The sequence below is a fragment of the Cyprinodon tularosa genome, unplaced genomic scaffold, assembly GCF_016077235.1.
Source record: "Cyprinodon tularosa strain WSP-4 unplaced genomic scaffold, ASM1607723v1 ctg430, whole genome shotgun sequence".
In the NCBI taxonomy this organism is placed as follows: Eukaryota; Metazoa; Chordata; class Actinopteri; order Cyprinodontiformes; family Cyprinodontidae; genus Cyprinodon; species Cyprinodon tularosa.
This window is the reverse complement of record NW_024039153.1, coordinates 395,001-416,022: the sequence shown is the minus strand read 5'-3', so window position 1 is coordinate 416,022 and position 21,022 is coordinate 395,001. Positions and strand designations below refer to the sequence as shown.

General features: G+C 39.4%; 2 protein-coding genes across 4 annotated transcripts in view; both read right to left on the bottom strand.

The window, feature by feature from the left end:
* Positions 1-15,646, bottom strand: part of hivep2b (HIVEP zinc finger 2b) — a 37,852-nt gene extending 22,206 nt beyond the window's left edge. For 2 of the 3 annotated variants that reach the window (XM_038299560.1, XM_038299562.1), the window contains exon 1: positions 2,131-2,211. The gene's annotated coding sequence lies outside the window, so the exon portion shown is untranslated. Of the gene's footprint in view, positions 1-2,130; positions 2,212-15,518 lie in introns of those variants that run through there. The other variant, XM_038299561.1, reaches the window with a different exon arrangement.
* Positions 15,647-18,034: 2,388 nt separating this feature from the next.
* The window catches only part of fuca2 (alpha-L-fucosidase 2), a 12,868-nt gene continuing 9,880 nt past the window's right edge, over positions 18,035-21,022 (bottom strand). Inside the window, exons 5-7 of the mRNA XM_038299602.1 lie at positions 19,663-19,853; positions 18,416-18,524; positions 18,035-18,260 (exon numbers count right to left, since the gene is read on the bottom strand). Coding sequence (XP_038155530.1) covers positions 18,123-18,260; positions 18,416-18,524; positions 19,663-19,853 — 438 coding nt within the window. The 3' untranslated portion in view covers positions 18,035-18,122. The remainder of the gene's footprint in view (positions 18,261-18,415; positions 18,525-19,662; positions 19,854-21,022) is intronic.

Sequence of the window (21,022 nt, the reverse complement as noted above, 5' to 3'; positions counted from 1 at the left end):
AACACTCTGGAGTACTTTTTTGATATCTCAAATGCATCTGGAGATCTGGGAGGCTTCTTGCTGTCTGCTGACATTCAAATAATGGAGGTCTATGGCGCCCGAGGCAGAAAGGTCCATAAAAGTCCACAAAAAACATGTCAATATTCCTCCATACCGCTCGTCCAATGTATTCCAAGTGTCCTGAGTGGGTAGCGTCCATAATTTACTTGAAACAAAGTCATTTAGAATGTTTTTAGAGCATAAACAGTAGTGTATAGGATTTCCTGAAAGTGCGCACATGCGCGATCACGACGCTACGGAAGCCGGCAGACCAAACCAGATGAAAGTGCGCATTCGGCTCGGCAAAGAACTCATGCTCGTCCTCAACACTGAAGTCCTCAGACATTTTTCTTCGTTGTTTCTTTCTTTGCACAGGTAAACAGCACATTTCTTCTTCTACGCTTGCATTATCGGCAGAGCAGACGCTGAATGCGCACTTTCATCTGGTTTGGTCTGCCGCGGTTTCCGTAGACTCGTGAACGCGCTTTCAGGAAATCCTATGCACTACTGTTTATGCTCTAAAAACATTCTAAATGACTTCGTTTCGAGTAAATTCTGGACGCTACCCACTCAGGACACTTGGAATACATTGGACGAGCAGTATGGAGGAATATTGACACGTTTTTTGTGGACTTTTATGGACCTTTCTGCCTCGGGCGCCATAGACCTCCATTATTTGAATGTCAGCAGACAGCAAGAAGCCTCCCAGATCTCCAGATGCATTTGAGATATCAAAAAAGTACTCCAGAGTGTTGTTAAGCATGGGGGTGAGTAGAAAATGAAGGCTAATCATGTTTTGGGTGTACTATTCCTTTAAGGTTTGTCTGTTGCCTCCAAGTGAACTGAAATCTTTCTACCTGTCTGAGCCTATAGTCTTCCCTCTCACACCGGCAGCACATGCTGAGCTGTAGGCAAATACATCTGGTTTAACTGAGCAGGTTTCTCCACCTCATCTCCACCTCAAGCCACAAGAATGGGTACCTGAGGACAAGTCATTTCCATCTTCTCACTATCAAATCCAACGTCCTCCCTAACGAGGTTATGTAAGATTATCTGGTTCAAACCCTCCGAGTTCCCCTTAATTAGGACATCCACAAACTCTCGGCTCTGTTGCTCTGGCTCTCATCCATTTCTTTGTTAGCACAACGCGCACTGCTGAAGCACGAGCTAGAGGACGGAAATCCAAGGTGACTGTCGAGATGCCCTATGATGCTTGAAAGCGGCCGTGAGGAAGACCTTCTACCTGACAAACAGCATCTGATTTGTGGTTTAGTGCCTCTGGCTTCAAATAGACTGGCAGCTACTGCAGAGTATTATGAATGATGGGAAAGGTGGAGGCGGAGGCTTGACAGATTGGCCCTTGATTCAGTGGGGAGGTTTACAGATAAGGTACACTAAAGGAGGTTTTCACAGTGAGGGGGGACAACATTCAGAGGCCTGGTTGGGAGCTCCCCTTCAAGGTGACCTCATTGGTTAGTTTCTATCCTATGTGAGCCAGGAAAGGAAATAAGGATGCAGAGAGACAATAAGTTAGGACCCTAACAAACAATGCATACCTTTGAAAGTAAGGATTGGAAGAGCAGAAACATCCAAAACTCTCACTGACAGTCAGACTTTTAGTTCACCTCCCTCCTTCATATCCATCACAGCTCCAACAACATGCACTCACCTACACCAAAATATGTTACACAGCAGCAATGACGTGGAACAACAGGAGGCAGGTGGGTGGCAGTGGGTGGTTTAGGGATGAACGTGGGCTGACGGCGGTACAGTATGTTCACACGGATAGAGACGTGATCTCCGGAGGAGCGCACCTCCACCAAACAGGCGAACGGTGGTGCATGGAGAGCATCGTTATGCATTACATCATTAGAGGCTAAGTTGGCCATTAAAGGGAACGGATGGGGGGGGGGTGACAACCAATCCATAAATATCTTAAGGAGATGGCGGGCTGGAAAACAAGCTGGATGGTAAAACCCTGCCTTCAGCAGCAGAGCAGGAGGGATGAATCAACAGTGATCACAATGACAGGGGGGGGGGGGGTCCTACAGCAGCTGACATTAACAGAGCAAATATAATCCTCATACAAACCTGACATTTGAACAGTCCTCCTTCCCATGTCGACAGTCATATGTGACATTCCTCCTGCCTGCCCCCCCCCCCCCCCCCCCCCCCCCCCCCGTCCTCCTCATGTCCGGATCAGAATAACAACAAAAGAAATTAGTGAGGAATATTCCCATCAGCTTTGGAGCCGCTGGCCGACCGGTTGTACATTAGAAGATCTATTGATGCGAGCAAGTCACCAGAGAAAATACCCAACCGTGACGCGCGATCCAGGCACAAAAATAGCAAAGGGGCCCTGGGAGGGATTACACAACAGCCCACATTTAAGGGCGCTTTTCCTCCCTCTATCTCTCTCTGTGTGTCTGAAAGCAGAGCAGCAGCTTCCTCACTCCACACACAGAGCTGGCTGTCATGATCCCAGAGAGCCAAACATCAAGTTCATCAACCAAACACAGATAAACCATTTTCCTTTGACTGGCTCTGATTGCTGATTGGCTGCTAATACAGTGAAAACTTTTTATTTAGGGTTTCATAAAACTTCTTTTAAAGGAATAGTACACCCAAAACATGATTAGCCTTCATTTTCTACTCACCCCCATGCTGAACAACACTCTGGAGTACTTTTTTGATATCTCAAATGCATCTGGAGATCTGGGAGGCTTCTTGCTGTCTGCTGACATTCAAATAATGGAGGTCTATGGCGCCCGAGGCAGAAAGGTCCATAAAAGTCCACAAAAAACGTGTCAATATTCCTCCATACTGCTCGTCCAATGTATTCCAAGTGTCCTGAGTGGGTAGCGTCCATAATTTACTCGAAAAAAAGTCATTTAGAATGTTTTTAGAGCATAAACAGTAGTGTATAGGATTTCCTAAAAGCACGTTCACGAGTCTACGGAAACCGCGGCAGACCAAACCAGATGAAAGTGCGCACTCTGCCGATAATGCATGCGTAGAAGAAGAAATGTGCTGTTTACCTGTGCAAAGAAAGAAACAACGAAAGAAAAATTTCTGAGGACTTCAGTGTTGAGGAAGAGAATGAGTTCTTTGCCGAGCTGAATGCGCACTTTCATCTGGTTTGGTCTGCCGTGGTTTCCGTAGACTCGTGAACGCGCTTTTAGAAAATCCTATACACTACTGTTTATGCTCTAAAAACATTCTAAATGACTTCGTTTCGAGTAAATTATGGACGCTACCCACTCAGGATCTCCAGATGCATTTGAGATATCAAAAAAGTACTCCAGAGTGTTGTTCAGCATGGGGGTGAGTAGAAAATGAAGGCTAATCATGTTTTGGGTGTACTATTCCTTTAACCACTTGACTTGTCCACTTATTTCCTTCATCTTTATATAAGGGCTTTATAAAAACCTCCCAAAACCCTCATCCGGCTAATGTTTTGGTATTTCCAGTGCATGGTTTCCCCATGATGCACCAGTCCCACCAAGATGTCACTTACTTGTCAGGTTGTTAGTAGGCTTGGTAGCTAATCCCCTGTAGTCCTCAAAGATAAATTAAAAAGACGTCAACAGATCATCATCAAACACCTTATGATCTTTATTTTTACATCTTTCCCTTGCTTTCAAAAATATGACTTCTTTCTTGCTAATTGCGCCTTTCGGTCTATGTTGCTGTAGGACTTATTTAAGACTTAGACTTATGCTACTTTCAGACCGCAAAAAGCAGAGGCAGCAGAAGCAGCTAGTTTACATGCAAAGTATGTGGCTGACATGCATCAAGGAGCAGCAAATGGTCCTGGAGTGCGTCTGAGCAGCCAAAGCCACGCCTCACGAGCTTCTGATGAGCTTGACACACCTTAGAAGCTGCTGGAGGTGGAAAAATTCAACTTTTGCTGCTCAACGCGCCACATCAACCAATCAGATAAGCTGAACTGGGAGTTTACAGGGAGACCGACACAGCACTGCAGCTGCAGATCGCTATGATCACTCCCCTGAAATAATTTATCGCCTAACTTTACTTCCAATTTTAAAACCAAATGGCAAAATATGTTTGCTTTTATTATTCCGTCCAGCCTTCCAGCCGCTGCTAACAGTAACGGAAAACAAGTGACCGGGTCAGAGGCTGACGTTATTGGGATTTCCAGTGACAGAGCAGCGCCGGTGCACGGCGGTCTGAGCAGTTCAGGTTTTAGGGTCTGAGCGTCTCCAACAGTAAAACAATATTTGAAGACAGGAAAGTAATCTGGATGAACTGACTGCACAGATTAAGTTTTCTTTTTGGTTACATGGCAAGGGGGTATGAGAGAGGGGGAGAGACATGCAGGTGGAACACAGGTCGGCCGCATCGAGTACTAAGGCCTCTTTACATGTGTCGTGTGCGCTAACCACTGCACCACCAAAGCACGCCCACAGATGGTGGACTTTATCACTTAAAAACACGTTGAAACTACTTTTTACCCACTAATCAACGTGCATCAGACCCACTTTTCGACGCAGCTAAACTGGGGGCAATGCTGTTGCAGAATCTGCTGGTCCTGTGAAGAGACTTAGCAGCATCCGCTGTTAACGATTAAAATAAGGCATATTTCAATATGTTAATATGGCCTTTTGAAACAAAAACACAAAGAAACATATGTGTGGGACATATCTAGCTCCTGGAGAGAAGGATTCCCATTGTTTTGCTCTTCCATATAACCGTTTTAAGAGATGAACGGGACCCCGTTATGGATCTAGAAATCCACTTCCATAGTTCTTTGATTTATTTATATTTTTCCGTGGTTTCATGCAAGTAAATTGTATTTTTGAGATGGCGGCCTGAAATAAAACCTCAGACTTGCTTTTTGTTTGGAATTAGAAGCTCAAATACCTGCTAGATCAGAGGTTCAACATCTTTTTGGCTTCTTACCCAGAGAGTAGTTGGAAACTGGACTCATGGCCTTAATTATTGGTTGATTATGAATATTTCCTGTTGAAGATTCTCAGTCATCCAGGTCAAAGTCATTCCAAAAAAGAAAATTAAAAACAATCCACTGGACTTTGTTTCCAAGTTTGAAGACATTTCGCTTCCATTCCACGAAGCTTTTTCAATTCAAAAAGCTTTGATAACGTTTCCTGGATGGGAAGTGAAATGTCTTCAAACTTGGAAACAAAGTACAGTGGATTGTTTTTAATTTTCTTTTTTTTTTTATGACTATGAATATCTCTAAATAATCTTTTAACCATTATTATAATGGTAATAAAAGCAGCATAAACAAGCAATGTATTTGGTTTTGTCTACTTCAGAGTTATGTTTTTAATACATATAAATATGATTCATTTTTATATTTTTTGTGTTTAGTTTAATCCTGCAGCAAAGATTAAAATTAATGTAATTTCAGATAGGGAGAAAAGAAAAGGTGTGTTGTGGTTTACATTATCTGGCTACATGTGGTTGCAGCTGCATGTTATGTAATATCTGTCTAATCTAGTAATTTAGCAGATTATTTATCTTCCTGTCATCAGGATCTGCAGGTCAGATGTCAAAGAAAACTGGATATGGTCAAGAAAAGCCTTACAAGTGTTCATTGAGATGATCATTCAGTTGTCTTTCTCTGTAAGTCTTGCATTCTGGTCATTCAAGGACATGTATTTATATACTTCTATTATCCGGTCTCCTGCTGGAGTAGAGCAGCATATGCCAAGAAGAGAAGAAAGGCAGAAGTGTTTCTGAAAGGCTCTAATCACATGGCTCCGATACACTTTGAATGTACACTTCCTACACCGTGACTCTATTCAGAAGCTCAGTGAAAAGACAGCATGCGGCTAGATGCTGGCTGCTGCAGAAACCGAGGCTTGTTCTGCCTTCTCTAAGACACCCACAGTCTGCTCAGAGCCAGCTCTTTCCGTCACGACAGGATTCGCTTTGTGAATGGAGAGAGTCGTGATGATTAACTCGGTGAAAACCAGGACAATACTGTCGATTATGTGCAGCTGTGAAACCCAATCCAGTGAATATGATCTTTGGGTTCGATGCGGCGCAGCCTATGCATTAATGCAGCAGCTTGTGAGGATCTGAAGACTTCCTCTGAGAGGATGATTTTACTTTATATTATGTGAGCTGTATGCCTGAGTTTTTTCCATTTACAAGTGAAACTGATTGAGTCAGCTGACATGAGAAACAAAGGTCTCTGTTTGATTTATGCATTTTTGCTCACCTCCATTTTACGTTCAAATAGCCTGCAGGTTATTCATTCATTCATTTAGTTGATTGAGTCACTGTCCTTGCACCTGAAAAGACTCCCAGGCACTGTAGAGTTTCATAAAGAAAAGACAAGAAAGTCAAATTAATCACTACTTTCCATATAATTGAGGCAATTTGTCGTTGTTCTTCTTTCACATTATAAACACAAACTTTAAAATACTTTTTTTGAAATTTTTAGTGACTGACTAGCAAAGGTTAATGTGAAATCAAAAGGTGGTAGAAAATGTTTTTTAGACTTTTTTTCATGTCTCCTGACTTGTAGATATAGCTCTGGGAACCATCTAGATAATAGCTTTTACAGACAGACCATTATGGTTGTTGCCATAAGATTCCACTTGGTACTTATATATAAGACTATGGAAGAGGATTAGGGCCACTGAAAAAAAAAAGTTAACTGTTTTTAAAAAAAAAAATTCAGTTTAGTATGGGAAAAAAGTCAGAATTCTGACTTTAATCTCAGAATTCTGACTTTAATCTCAGAATTCTGACTTTAATCTCAGAATTCTGACTTTAATCTCAGAATTCTGACTTTTTTCTCAGAATTCTGACTTTAATCTCATAATTCTGACTTTTTTTATTGTCAGAATTCAGTCAGAATTCTGAGATTAAAGTCAGAATTCTGAGAAAAAAGTCAGAATTCTGAGATTAAAGTCAGAATTCTGACTTTAATCTCAGAATTCTGACTTTTTTTATTGTCAGAATTCAGTCAGAATTCTGAGATTAAAGTCAGAATTCTGAGAAAAAAGTCAGAATTCTGAGATTAAAGTCAGAATTCTGACTTTAATCTCAGAATTCTGACTTTAATCTCAGAATTCTGACTTTAATCTCAGAATTCTGACTTTTTTCTCAGAATTCTGACTTTAATCTCATAATTCTGACTTTTTTTATTGTCAGAATTCAGTCAGAATTCTGAGATTAAAGTCAGAATTCTGAGAAAAAAGTCAGAATTCTGAGATTAAAGTCAGAATTCTGACTTTAATCTCATAATTCTGACTTTTTTTATTGTCAGAATTCAGTCAGAATTCTGAGATTAAAGTCAGAATTCTGAGAAAAAAGTCAGAATTCTGAGATTAAAGTCAGAATTCTGACTTTAATCTCAGAATTCTGACTTTTTCCCTCAGAATTCTGACTTTAATCTCAGAATTCTGACTTTAATCTCAGAATTCTGACTTTTTTCTCAGAATTCTGACTTTAATCTCATAATTCTGACTTTTTTTATTGTCAGAATTCAGTCAGAATTCTGAGATTAAAGTCAGAATTCTGAGAAAAAAGTCAGAATTCTGAGATTAAAGTCAGAATTCTGACTTTAATCTCATAATTCTGACTTTTTTTATTGTCAGAATTCAGTCAGAATTCTGAGATTAAAGTCAGAATTCTGAGAAAAAAGTCAGAATTCTGAGATTAAAGTCAGAATTCTGACTTTAATCTCAGAATTCTGACTTTTTTCCCATGTTAAACTGAAATAAAATTTAAAAATCTTTTTACTTTTTTTTTTTTTCAGTGGCCCTAATCCTCTTCCGTATAAGACTTTATTGAAAATGAGCTAGGGAATAGAAACATATAGACAGGGGGGGATTTACCATTAGGCAAAACTAGGCAGTTGCCTTGGGCCCCAAGTTCCTGGGGGCCCCATAAAACTCATTTTATATGTACTGTATGTTTAATACTGCTATTACCTATTTGTGCACATTATATTTTTGACGAAAATACTTAAATGAAAAATACTCGCTAAAATGCCATCAGGATGCCTATAATGTTGTGTCTCAGCCCCCCCCCCTTCAGTGTCCACCATATTGGATCAGTCCATTTGCTGCACATGTTCAGAAAGGTCCAAACAGACAGCAGCAAACCATTTGAAAACAAACCATGCAAAGAGCAGTGTTGCCACCTTAGCGCTTTAGTCGCTATATTTAGCCACTTTTCAGACCCCTCTAGCACTTTGATTTCTAAAAAGCTCCTAGCGCCAAATCTAGAGACTTTTTTCTGCTACTGGAGACTTTGGAGACAACATCTAAAAGCAGCGAACTCTGCTCTCCAGAGCGAGTAGATTGGTAACCCCGCCTCCTGCTCTCCTCTATCTTGTCTGCTGTCATGATTCATGCAGCTATTATTTCATCCAAATGAAAAATGGAGAACAGAGAAGCAGATCATGGCTTGTCTACAGTGAAAAGAAGGACTGGGTTATTTACTTTGGCCTTTTTGGAAACACAGGAAGGAGCAATCAGCTAAGTGAGCTTAGTGCTTGGAAAAAATCTTTCATTCCTTTAGAGACAGCATGAAAAGTCAGCTGAGTACAAAACATAGAGAGGAAAACAAGAAGAAAAGGGACAAGAAGAGAGGGACACAACCTAGAACAGATAATGGATGTCTATTCTATTAACATTTCTCTATCTGTAGAATGGGGCTGTTTGATGTGTTTTCTCAGTTCAGAGGGGCCCCCTGCCTGTCTTTGCCTAGGGCCCCAAATTTCCTAAATCTACCCCTGCATATAGAGACATGTAGATGGAAAGGAAGAGGTGATAAGAATTAACAGGAGAGAAAAAGAGACAAAAACCAGAAAGATGGAGGAGAGAAAACAAAACAAAAAAGCTAAATAAAAAAAGACAGAAGATATACAGTAACTCTACTTCAAACTTTTTTTACAAATACATAGAAATGTATGGGGCTTTCCCTTTGCCCCCTTTTCTACTAATACTTCTAAATCAAATCCTTTAGGAGACACATAATTATAAATACTGAAATACTGAAAAAAATGAGCATAGCAGTGACCAAGATGGCGTCCGTAACCCTAAAGGAGCTGCAGACACCCACAGCTCAGTTTGGAGAACTTCACACATATGACTTTAACGGAGGAGGGGCAAAAAAAAAGGAAGAAGAAAAAGTTTTAGGAAGGAAGTCATTATGCTAAAAGCAAAGAAGCGGACACATCAGATGTAGAAGAAGCAGTTCTGGTCAGATGATCCTTTGAGCCTGTTGCCTAGTTATCAACATCGTCTCTGCAGTCCAGTCCTGTTTTCTGCTACATGAGGAGGATTCCTGTTGTTAGGTCTCATCAACCTAGAGATGCTTTTACATTTCTCACCCACAAACATGCATGGCTAAAACTAACTGATTCATTTTGGATTTTAATTTACAGGTTTACTTTAATAATAATTAAAAAAATGAAGGTGTGGCACCTTAAGCTTCAGTTTTATTGAGATAGGATAACAATCTTCATCTGCTGGAGTCCCCAGAGTTGTGAAAAGCTTTTTGGCTCTCTTGATATATTAGATGATGAACATTTGCACTTTTTAAATCTATTTTTTTGCTCTGTACCTACATGAAAAAAAAGTCTGGTCCCACCCTAGAAAAATTAGAATATAGCTGTGTTTCTATCCAAACGTAAAGGGAATTTTGAGCGAACTTTTAAAATGTCGAAAAAAAGAAAATACGATATAGGATTTTTTTCCATTAATTGGAGCAAATTTCAGAGGCCATGCTAAAGTTTGACACTCGAGGAAAATATTTCATACCTGATACCATTTTATGGTGATAAAAATAAGACAAATAATTAAAGCCATTAGAAATATGTTTATTTAGATTATCACAATATTGCACATGCTATCCCAACTGAAACAGAGATTTTATAAGTTAAAAAAGATGCTAATAAATGTTTAATAAATACCAAAATATAGCAAAATTGACAATATATTTCGGTTGTTTGAGTTATTTTTCTCTGTCATACGATGAAGTTAAGCTTGGCTGTAGCAGACTGTCATGACTCAGAACAGAGGAAACCAGAATTCAGGCAAGACAAACAGTGGATAGCTTAAAAAGCATTTATTCAAAACAAGGTGCTGTGGATCTGTGGAATCAGCGGCCCTGATGGCTGGGACCAAGGAGTTTAAATAGAAGCAGGAGCAGGTTTACCAGAGGCAGTGATGAGAAACAGGGCAGAGCTAGACAGGTGAATGAAATGAACAATCAAACCAGCCACCAGCACCAAGATCATGACATAAACAGGAAATAGAGATAGCGAGCCGGCGCTGACCAAAGATCAGTGATGGACCAAGGTTTTAATGTTGCAATCGGGAAAGTTTTACACACATTTTCAAAAAAGTGAAAAACCACGTCAAGCGGGCAGAAAATCTTCTTTGAGAAATGTGTTAAGTTGATTTTAATTTTGCTGCTTCTATCAAGCTCTTCTGATGGGATCATTCAAACTGCTCAAAACAAAAGGTTGATGAAAACACGTCTCATGAATCTGCGCATAATAATGAGTTAGAAGGAAGCCAAGCAACTCCCAGCAGAGGTGTGAAACAAGCCAAGTGGGATGAGACACATGTAGCACTCATAGTACTATAATAGGATTGTTAAACTCCATTTACACTACCCTTTTGAAACCATGGCAACCATGCACCGCTACAACTGATGAGAATAAAAGGAACGTAACTGAACTGGACCAGAAACAACAGAACTGTGCTAAATCTAGTACTAGTTCCAACAGTACGGCTCGGCACCGTTCACTTGTGGTTCGGTTCTCTGATAACAAAGAGTGCATGAGCAGATGTCGTCATCTCCTATTTACAGTCAGCTGACTCATTTCGCGGGTTTTCCGGCACGTCCGGCTTTGCAATTAACAGATCTCTTCACCTGTTCACAACACCAGCTTCTACTCAGCCTATTAACAATAAATGGTATCCATTTATTTATTTGTTATATTTATTTTGGTCACTTTTCTGGTCATTTTAGTTTATTCTTTGTCAGTATTTAATAACATAAATCAGGTCTCTTAAGTTATTTTTCTTTAAAACAATTCTGTTATGGTTAAAAACGTTGGTTAAATAAAGATTTAATAGGAAGTCTGTGTTTGTGTTCTTTATTAAAATTAAATCAATATCATAAAATGTCCAGGCAGAGCTGCACATAAAATACGGTTTCAAATTTTTTCAATAATTATCGATATCAATCAATATGCATTTTTTTTTATCGATAAGCTTTTTTTCTATATCGCCCAGCACTAACGGCCGTCGGCATTTTTGTTTGCGTATTTCCAGCCTTGAGAGCTGTAGTATCGAGGACCGTGGATGGAAGGTGAGGAACTGGTCATAAGAACCAAGTTCGGCGCGGTTAACTGATCCAAGCTCGATCCAAAATCAGCACGGATCGGTTTCGGAGGGGTAGTGTAAATGGGGCATTAGAATCGGGAGCTAAAGCGACTGGTTAAGATTCTCAGTCCTCCAGGTCAGTCATTCCAAAAAAAGAAAATGAAAAACAATCCACAGGACTTTGTTTCCAAGTTTGAAGACGTTTCGCTTCCCATCCAGGAAACTTTCTCAATTCAAAATGTCAGCAATAACGTTGAGTCTGAGGTTTTATACAGTAGCTCAACATCGACAGTAGCCTGAAAACAAGGCTTTGTTGGGCTAAAGTATAAAACCTGGAACTCAACGCTATTCCAGACATTTTGAATTCAGAAAGCTTCTTGGATGGAAGAGAAACGTCTTAAAATTGGATACTGAAGCTACCAAGTTGATGGATGCATGATTATGTAGGTCTCTGCTGCCAGAGGATGGCAACAGCATTCAATAGGTCTGCTGATCGTGTCACGTACTAAAACTCTTGTCATAAGTGAACCCTATCAACAGGAAAGTTTGGGTATATTGCTTTATTGTTAAATGTGTTAACATGCTCTTATACTACCTGCCTGGGCCCAGTAAGCTTAAACCTCAGAGTGCCAATTCAGAGCAAACTGTTTAAAGACTGATTCCTTCTTCAACTGCTAGTTTTTAGCAGCTGTTTCTTTCAGGAAGCAGTTTGTTCAAAGCAGAACAGAAAAAAACAGTGATTGCTTAGACCCAGCATTGACAGTCCCTGCACAGCATGATTGCACTGAGTTATTATTAGATGAAGCCTTTAACAAGCCAGAGAGGAGATGGAAACTAACTAACTGCACTGCAGCTCAGATCCTTTATGCTGTATTCATTGTCTAGAGAAGCGGTGCTAAAATGGCTGATACTCAATGTGCAGTGAAGGTCAAGTCACTTGTCTCTATAGATATAATGGTCTGTCCCCCAGGATGTTCCACACACTGCTTGGCATTTCCACTATCTAGAGCCACACTGCAGCTCTGCTGAGTGGCTCAAATCTGCCACTTGCATGTGATCGAATGCCACGCACTACAAGCAGGCCTAACATGATCTTAGTGCTAAAATGGATAGGAGAAGGGGGGGGGGAATATTTATGAATGGAAGGAATGAGGTTTTCCTCTCTGGCTCACTGTAGTGATGGTCATATGCCCGGAGAGAGATATCCCTGACAGGGGTAACTGAACCCCTGCATGTTGGGCAAACAGCGCCGTCACTCTCTGCCGGTTTCACCTGAAGCATCGCTTCATTCAGAAATCTTCACCCGCCATCACCGGCCGCTTTGTTTGCCCCCACCGCCGTCCTCAAAGGAACACGTTAACTCATGCCATCATTACAGCGCTACCTGAAAATAATCTCACACCATAGCGTGTTTCCATGACAACCACGCCAATGTCTGAAACAGTTTCCCAGTTCCTGTCTACATGTATAATTACTGACACAGACCACAGCACAAAGACGAGAAGAAATGAGCGGGCAAAATGGGCTTCAGCTGTGTAATGACATATAATTAGTGCTCTGATGGGCATCCCGGATTTCTGCTTTTTTGTTTTTTTTTCACCCTGAGAGTCACCTTTGACGTAAAGTCAAAGGTGAAAAGGGACAAAGCGAAACTGGGCTTTACACGCTGTCGTGACTGAGATGCTGGCAATTTGCCTCAGTTTCCTGAGTCTTCATCAAACTGAGATGAGGAAATTAAACCATCCTAATGAAGTGAGCTGAATCATTTTGATCAAACTCATTTAAAGCTGATCTCCCCCTAAAAACAAATCACCCAAATAAATCTTTTTTTTAAGAAATGAAAGCCTTTAAATATCTGTTCCTTGTGTCTTAACCCTAAAACTGTTTTACAGTTAAATGGACTGTAGCTGTAGCCCTGGAGGAGCTGCAAAGAGCCACAGCTCAGGTGGGAGGGTGGAAAAATATCAACGCACATTACATCAATCTTTTGCAATAAGAGGATATTTAATTTTGTTATGACTAAATTGGCTAAATTATTTAATTTATTATTAAGGACTGATCTAGATGGGGGGCAACAGGGGCCAGTGCCCCTGTGGCAGTGGTGTGGCTCCTGTGCTACAGACATAACACTAAAATAAGTCTAAAAATGATATATGATGGCACAGAAACTGTCTTAAACCAAATTCTTTTTTTCAGTTCATTTAAATAATAATATAAGATTTTAATTGTTGATTGATTTATTTGATTGATTGAATTTATTGATCTCACAGAAGAGAAACTTACTCATTACATTGGCCCAATATTCACAAAGAAGAAAGTGCCAAAAGGAGGAAAAGGTGTATGAGGGTATATACAGTGCGCCCACACATGTGTATGTATATATATATATATATATATATATATATATATATATATATATATATTAGGGCTGTCAGTTTTAAAGCGTTATTAACACGTTAACTGCTGTAGACTATAACGCCGACATTTTTTTTAACGCACGTTGATCGCGCATCAAAACAAACGCACCGTTCGCTTGTGTTCTTTATTTTTCCGCAGCGCTCTCTGTACTGTTTGTTTTACCCTTGGCGCTTTCCGTAGCTTCAGGAATGCTAAGTTTGCGGGAGAGTCCGCAGCATAACAGACCCGTGCTTTGAATGGGCAAAAATGGCCAGCAGACAAGGTATCCTGAATGATACGTTTCTTTTTTAAGTTATGCCAGAAGGTTCTCTTGACAAAACCCAAGTCGTCTGTCTATGTTGTCCAGAAGAAACGAACGTCTCACTGGCTTAGTGCCAACAAGACAAAGAAATGAACTAAGTCATGTGGAAAGCACTGCTGCTGCAATTCCTGTTCAGACCAAAGGAATATTAAAGCATTTTGAAAATGTTCTACATGTAAAATGTTATGTTGCTGAGATGACTGCAAAGCCCAGTTATTGTAATTTCGTCTGATTTATTTATTATTTTTGTGAGTAAATTCATTTCATTTTAATTAAGTCTGTATTTCATAACGGAATGTGCACTTTATTTTAACATCTTTATTTTTGTCCTATGTTTCAGAAAAAACTTAAGCTTACGGAGTACTTTGAAGTACTGTTTACTGTTCTGTAGTTTTGTAAAGTTTTGATGGAAGCATAACGCCTAATTTAAAATTTTGAATTTAAACCAGGATATTTTTATTCTAGTTTCTTAAAAGTGCTTGAAAAATTATGCTAATAAAAAATTTTTTTTGTATAAGCATTTGTTTTTTACATTATTGCACAATTGCATTTTTAAATGGCCAAATAAAATAAATAAAATAAAAAGATAAAATATGCGATTAACCTCGAGTTAACTGTTGATAATATGCGATTAAAATTTTTTAATAGTTTGACAGCACTAATATATATATATATACACACACACAGAAACAGCTTCTGTCATATTCAGTTCAAATGTTGACAATGTCCATGGGTGCAAGTGGCTCTTCTAGCTCATTTAATATCTCAAACAATGAACAATGACCCTATTTTCTATTTTGTTTCTTTGTCAAACTTTTGTAAAAAAAAAAAAAAAAAAAACACTGGCCCCCACCTTAATCCATCTAGAACCGCCACTGTCATTATTCCCCAATAACAGTGATCCATTTTAGCTCAAGGATTCATCCAATACTATCCTCTACCCGTTTAATGTCTGAATCTTAAACATTAAAAACATCCAAGAATCAAACTTCTGAGCTCATTTTTCAGCCAGCATTGCAAGCAGAACAGATGTGACATCCTGCAGCCATCACAGCTGAGCATCCTGAAGGCTTGTTGTTTGTTTTGGGGATCAGCAGCAGTCATGTGCTGAGGGGGGGAAGCCTGAGGGGGGGGGGGGGGGGGGGGGGGGGTCTCTCTGCATGGACGTGAGAACCCCTTGCAAACCCCCCATCTGCACGTCATGGAACATTTGCAGAACAGGGACCTCCCACCTTTAAGGCGTGCAACAGAGAGCAGACACAACAGTGTGATCTGGCCGACACAGGGCGCTCCATCTCCGGTGACAAGTGCGACCCTAGAGCCGCTGTGGCTCACCGGAGCGGGGGGGGGGGGAAAGAGCGAAACGACGGCTTTTAATAAAAACAGCCCCGCGGTGGGAAGGAAAGCAGACTTACCGGACAATGAGTGTAATGTAGGCGCGATGCAGCGGCGGTTCACCGGAGCGATGAGGCGGCCGGTCTGTTGGCTGGACCATCTCTGCTCAGAGCTCCGCTTGGAACCATCGCTGTCCTGCTGCGGTTCGACAAGCGGCCAGTAGGGGGCGCCAAAGAATCAAATTACATCCAACTGACGTTTTAATTATGAAATGCAGTCATATATGTGACATCTACAAAATGTGGAATTAAAAATTCATTTTTAGAAGATTTAAATTGAACTATGGTGTATAAAGTTCTAGTTATAATATACTAAATTATTAGAACTTTTGGAGATTTTTATGAGATTTCTAATTAAGGTAAATTTGAACTTTTTAACTCCTACTTGGAAAATATGATTGAATAGGATTTAAAACTTTAAAGTCAAAATTATAAGATTCCATTTTAAAGCCCATATTAAATATTCAAAATTTTTGTCATTAGGGTCAGACAACTGAATAATATTTTCTAGATTTAAAATAATAGTTTTGAGATAAAGAAATAAGAAATAATAATAAATAACTTCAAATCATAATCTAGACTTTTAAACCCTTAAGTATAAGAAGGAAAGTCTTAATTATTTCTAAATTTCTCCAGAATTAGAGTTTGATTTTAAGATATAAAATCATAATTCTGGTCCTCAAGACCTAAAAATAAATCTCAATATCACTGTTCTTTAACAGTGTCCTGTCTGGCAATGTGGCAATAAGAATAATTGTCTTGATGCTAAAAAGAGCCCAACAGATTTTACTTTCACAAGTGGAGCAGAACGGCTATCGCCATCGTGTTCCGCTTGATTTATGCATTACAGATTATGTATTACAGATTATATTGACACTGCAATGTAAGTAGAACAGGAAAGGAAAAGCAGAAAAAAAAGGGAAAAGATAGAAGAAAGAGGAGATAAAAGGGAGATAATGATAAAACATCTTCAGTCTGCTTCATCACCTGCAAAGAGATGTAAAAAGAACAGCACAACCAATGGATAAAGTATAAGAGATACAATAAAGTAGCACCTTGATACTATCGCTGAAGTATAAGTAGTATTATACTGTGGTAGCTGAAGGTAAGAATATGGGCTTTCTGTATTGAAGTGAATCTCTAAGTACCTGGAATTCTAATGAAAAATATTTATCTTCACTTTAACCCTTTAAAGCCCGATCCAAGAATAAAACAAAACAGAAAATTACTTTTTTTTGGTTTGAAGTCCTTATTTGGCCTTTTAACAAAATATGTAAAAAGGAAAAACAGAAATAAATTTTTGATATTAATAATTTATTACTATGCGATAAGTCAAGATTATTTTTTGTGTAGTCTTCTGCCCTCTGTTATCAGGTATATCTGATTGTGTACAATAGGATTTTGAGCAAAGTTTTTACTAGGGATGCACGATATAATCGGCCCCCTATCGGTATCGGCCTTAAAACTGAATATCGGACATCGGCCACCCCACCGATATTTAACCCGATATTTGATCAGCTTCTGAGTTTCTAAAGTCTAAAAAAAAAAAAAATACTACTTCTTCTTCTTCCTCAAAAACTTCTTTTTTACAGACTTAAAAACTTCTAAAGACGAGGGAAAAAATATTGATACATTAAAATATCCCAATATCTTCATATGCTGATATATTGCCATTTAAAAACACCATATCAATCTCTTTTACTAATGAAATATTGCTATATGTCATCGTTATGCTACGAAATCCCCCGAAAATTCCCAAAATGTTGCCATATTTTTATATGTTGATATATTGACGCGGTATCGATCTATTTTACAAACAAAATCTCACAAGAATTTGCAAATTATCACGAGAGTTTGTAACAGAACGATGAAATTTCACGAGAGTTTAAAAGTGAAATAGATCGATACGGCGTTTTTAAAAAATCTATTTGATATCAGCATATGAAAATATATTTGAGTTTATTATTTTTCAAAGTGTCAGAAATGGATAACAAAACTGCTATTTTCAATGACTACTTATTTTTGTCCAGCTTTAACATCGGTATCGATATCGGTTATCGGCTCCATGAGTTTTAAAATATCGGCATATCGGCCAAAATCCCAATATGGTGCATCCCTAGTTTTTACCATTAAATTATGCAAAAGGTGTCAGACGCAAAACATTTCAGAAACCGTATGCATCAAATACGATACATTTGGCATTACAGGGTTAAGTAATAATTATGAATACACTTAAAGATTCAAGCTTCTTATTCTGACTGAGATATAAAAGTAAATAAGATTCAAAAAAGGGGTTCAAAGGTAGCTGTAATAAAAAGCAGAACTCAGAGACATTTTTACATCTTATTTCTTTATTAATGGTTCACATAGAAATAGGGAAGATTGACCCGAAAATGTGACCCTATAAAAACTATAACCATAGATTTAACCGTAAATTTAATTGAGTTCCCCTGAATTAGATCATTTAAAAAAACAAATATAAAAGCATAGAGTAAAAAGTGCAAATCACAGAGAATCAATTTCTTATAAAAACTGATTCAGGGAAGAAATTCAAGTCAGAGAGCCAAGAGTCTCCCTCCTTCCCTGCTGTGCTGCCGCCTTCTGATCAGGTGAAGTGGTTTTCCTTCAGGAGGCGCCGGTCAGCTTCAGAGTCCAGGCCCACTGGCACGGCATCTGTTTGAAGGACAGCTGAGGAAGAAGGACCCGCAGTCCGCTGGGCTTGCTGGGCTCCCACTGCAGAGAGCCGTGGCCCAGAAGCTCCACCTTTCAACACCAAAGACAACATAGAAGTAAGCTTCATGGGGCCTTGAACATGTCACATTTTAAAAACTTTTATGATCCACACTGAAAGTTTTCAATATTTTGTGATTAAATGTGTTTCTTAAATTTTTATGAATTTGTGAAGGAAGATTTTTTACCTGCGTTTGTCCCTTTGTAACCAGCGGCTCATTCAGAATCACTGATCCGTTATCCGGCCACTCCAGTAAGATGGCAAAGATCGCCTTTTCCTGAGGTTTGGACGTGTACCTGCAGAAAATACATCCTGTTCAGCTTATCTATACACAACCAAACTAAAACATAAAGTCATCGCAGAGTCAGACAGAAGAAGTATACGGGTCCAAAAACGGCCTAAGTTGCTCCTTGTTTTTATAAAAGTATTTATTTAATCTTGTTTAAATACAGTTTATTTTAAGTCAAATCTGTCCTAGAATCCAATGAAGTAAAATCCAATCAGGCTGAAAGGTTTTACTTGTTCTAAGTTCTAAAAAGCCGTTTCCCAAAGACGAGCCAGGACTCACCACTAGGGGTGTAAATAATAATCGTTTTGTATCGATGCATCGATCCAACAGCCGACGATCCGATGCATCGACACGTCCGCAAGAGAATCGATTCATGTTTTTTTTTCCTCCGGTCTATTTTTTTCCATTTGCTCCTGGGCGTAATTCTCCTCCCATGCTGCGGTGGCGCTAAACCCATTTTGCCCTCCTGCCTCGCTTCCTGGTTATACTCTTACAGCAGTGTGTTGCAGGGAGCTTTACGCAGACATTTTTGATTTATGCTCAGTATTGAAGCGTGGTCTGTGCTACACGCTGTGGGTCTAGATACGGCCGAGGCGGCGAGGAAGTGGGGGCGAGTTTAGTCCGACGACGGAGGGACATGAGGGCCAAAAAGAGCGGAGATCCAGGTGGAAAAAGGCTCCCAGCGTTCTCGCGCACCTCGATCTTCTAGCGGGTCAAACTTCACGAGTCGTTTTCCGCAATTTTGGTCATAAAAACAAAACAAGCCGGCCTCCTGTCTGCGGTTGGGTACAATTTGGGAGAGGAGCAGCGGAGCGTCTGTGGAGGGGGCGGGACGTCTGGAGCCGAGGTATTGCATTGCACTCATTGCACTGATTTTCTGCAGTATTTTTTGATGCAACTTTACTTCTGTTATTTGCTGTTGTTTCCAAAAAAAAAATGCATAACGATATTACAGCTTTCATTGATTTATTTCAAACTTGAAACCTTGTTTAGCCTGTAAGGTCTAAAAAAAAAAAAAAAATGAATCGATTAATCGAATCGTATCGTGGTGTATTCCTGAGTATCGAAAATAATCGAATCGTTGGGTCAGGAAATAGATACTGAATCGAATCGCCATGATGGAAGTGATTTACACCCCTACTCACCACACGTTGCTAGTGACGTTCTCCTTCTGAGCTCGCCACGCCGTGCTGTTGTAGATGGCGTCCCCGTTCACCTTCAGCCACTGACCCATCTGCCGGAGGCGCTCCTCAAAGATGGGAGCGATCCTCCCATCATGCGTGGGGCCCACGTTCATCAGGAGGTTTCCTCCACAGGACACGGTCTCCACCAGGGTCTGAATGAGCACACAGAGGAATATTCCACTCTGGTTAATATAGATAAATAAATAAACATTATAAATCAATGTGAGCATGAATGGGACATGCAACAGCTTAGAACAGCAGGAGGGCCTCTCACATTCTAAAAGGACTAGATCTAGGAAGGTGTCAAATATACCAACTCTTTTTTGTTTTAGCTTTAATTGTTTTAAGTTTTTTGTTTTCATGTAAAGCAGCTTGGCCAACCCTGCCGTTTGTAAAATGAAAAATATAAAATAGCAAATAAATATTAGATTCCTGTTCATCTTTACCATTCCTCGCTCAAACCTTTGCAGTCCAGGTCTCTTCCTGCCCGACCTTTAAGATTATAGGTGGGTCTGAGTAACGAGGGTCCATACCTGCCAGTTAGACATCAGTTCATCCTTAGTTTCTCCTGTTCTTGCTATGAAAATGGATTATTTTAAGGCTACTTCTATACTTCAGTCTAATTCAAAGAAATCTTGTTATGCACTGTGACTGATAAATATTAATATCTGATGGACGTCTTCCAGAGGAGCTTAATTAGAGGCATTATGGTTCAATTAGGGCTCAGAGAAATCCCTGTAATACCAGGTGCTTTTATTATAAAATACTAAGTTCATTATTATATTACATTCTAGCATTTTTATCACATGAATCCACAATTCAGACTGAAAATTACAGGTAAAGTCATAAAATGTGAGTTAATGGTTTAAGCCCTGGCTGGAACCATTGGTAATTCACAAATTTAAAATCCTAATTGATGAAGGTTTCTGAAAAAATACATTTTATCAGCTTTTCTTGATTCTCTGCAACAACCATAGTGATGATGTAAGACACTGAACAGTGACTATCTGTCCAACCGAGAGAAAGACGACGGCCAGTGTTGGTTAAAAAAATAAACATCCCTTTCCAGTTCTATATCTGATAGCTCTGGCAGCAAAGGAGACAGACCCAAGACTCCTCTTGTTTTTGTTTTTTGTTTTTCGTTTCGTTACTCTTTCAGGTAAAGAAAGCATTACAACATAAAATAGGCTGCAAAGCTCCTTCTTTAAAATCCCGAGAGACTTAGATTTAACTTCCTGTCCAGATCAATCACTCATGATTTGTGCAATAATCAACCCCTAGAGTAAAGCCCTTTTTTTATTTTCTTAACTAAAACATTAAT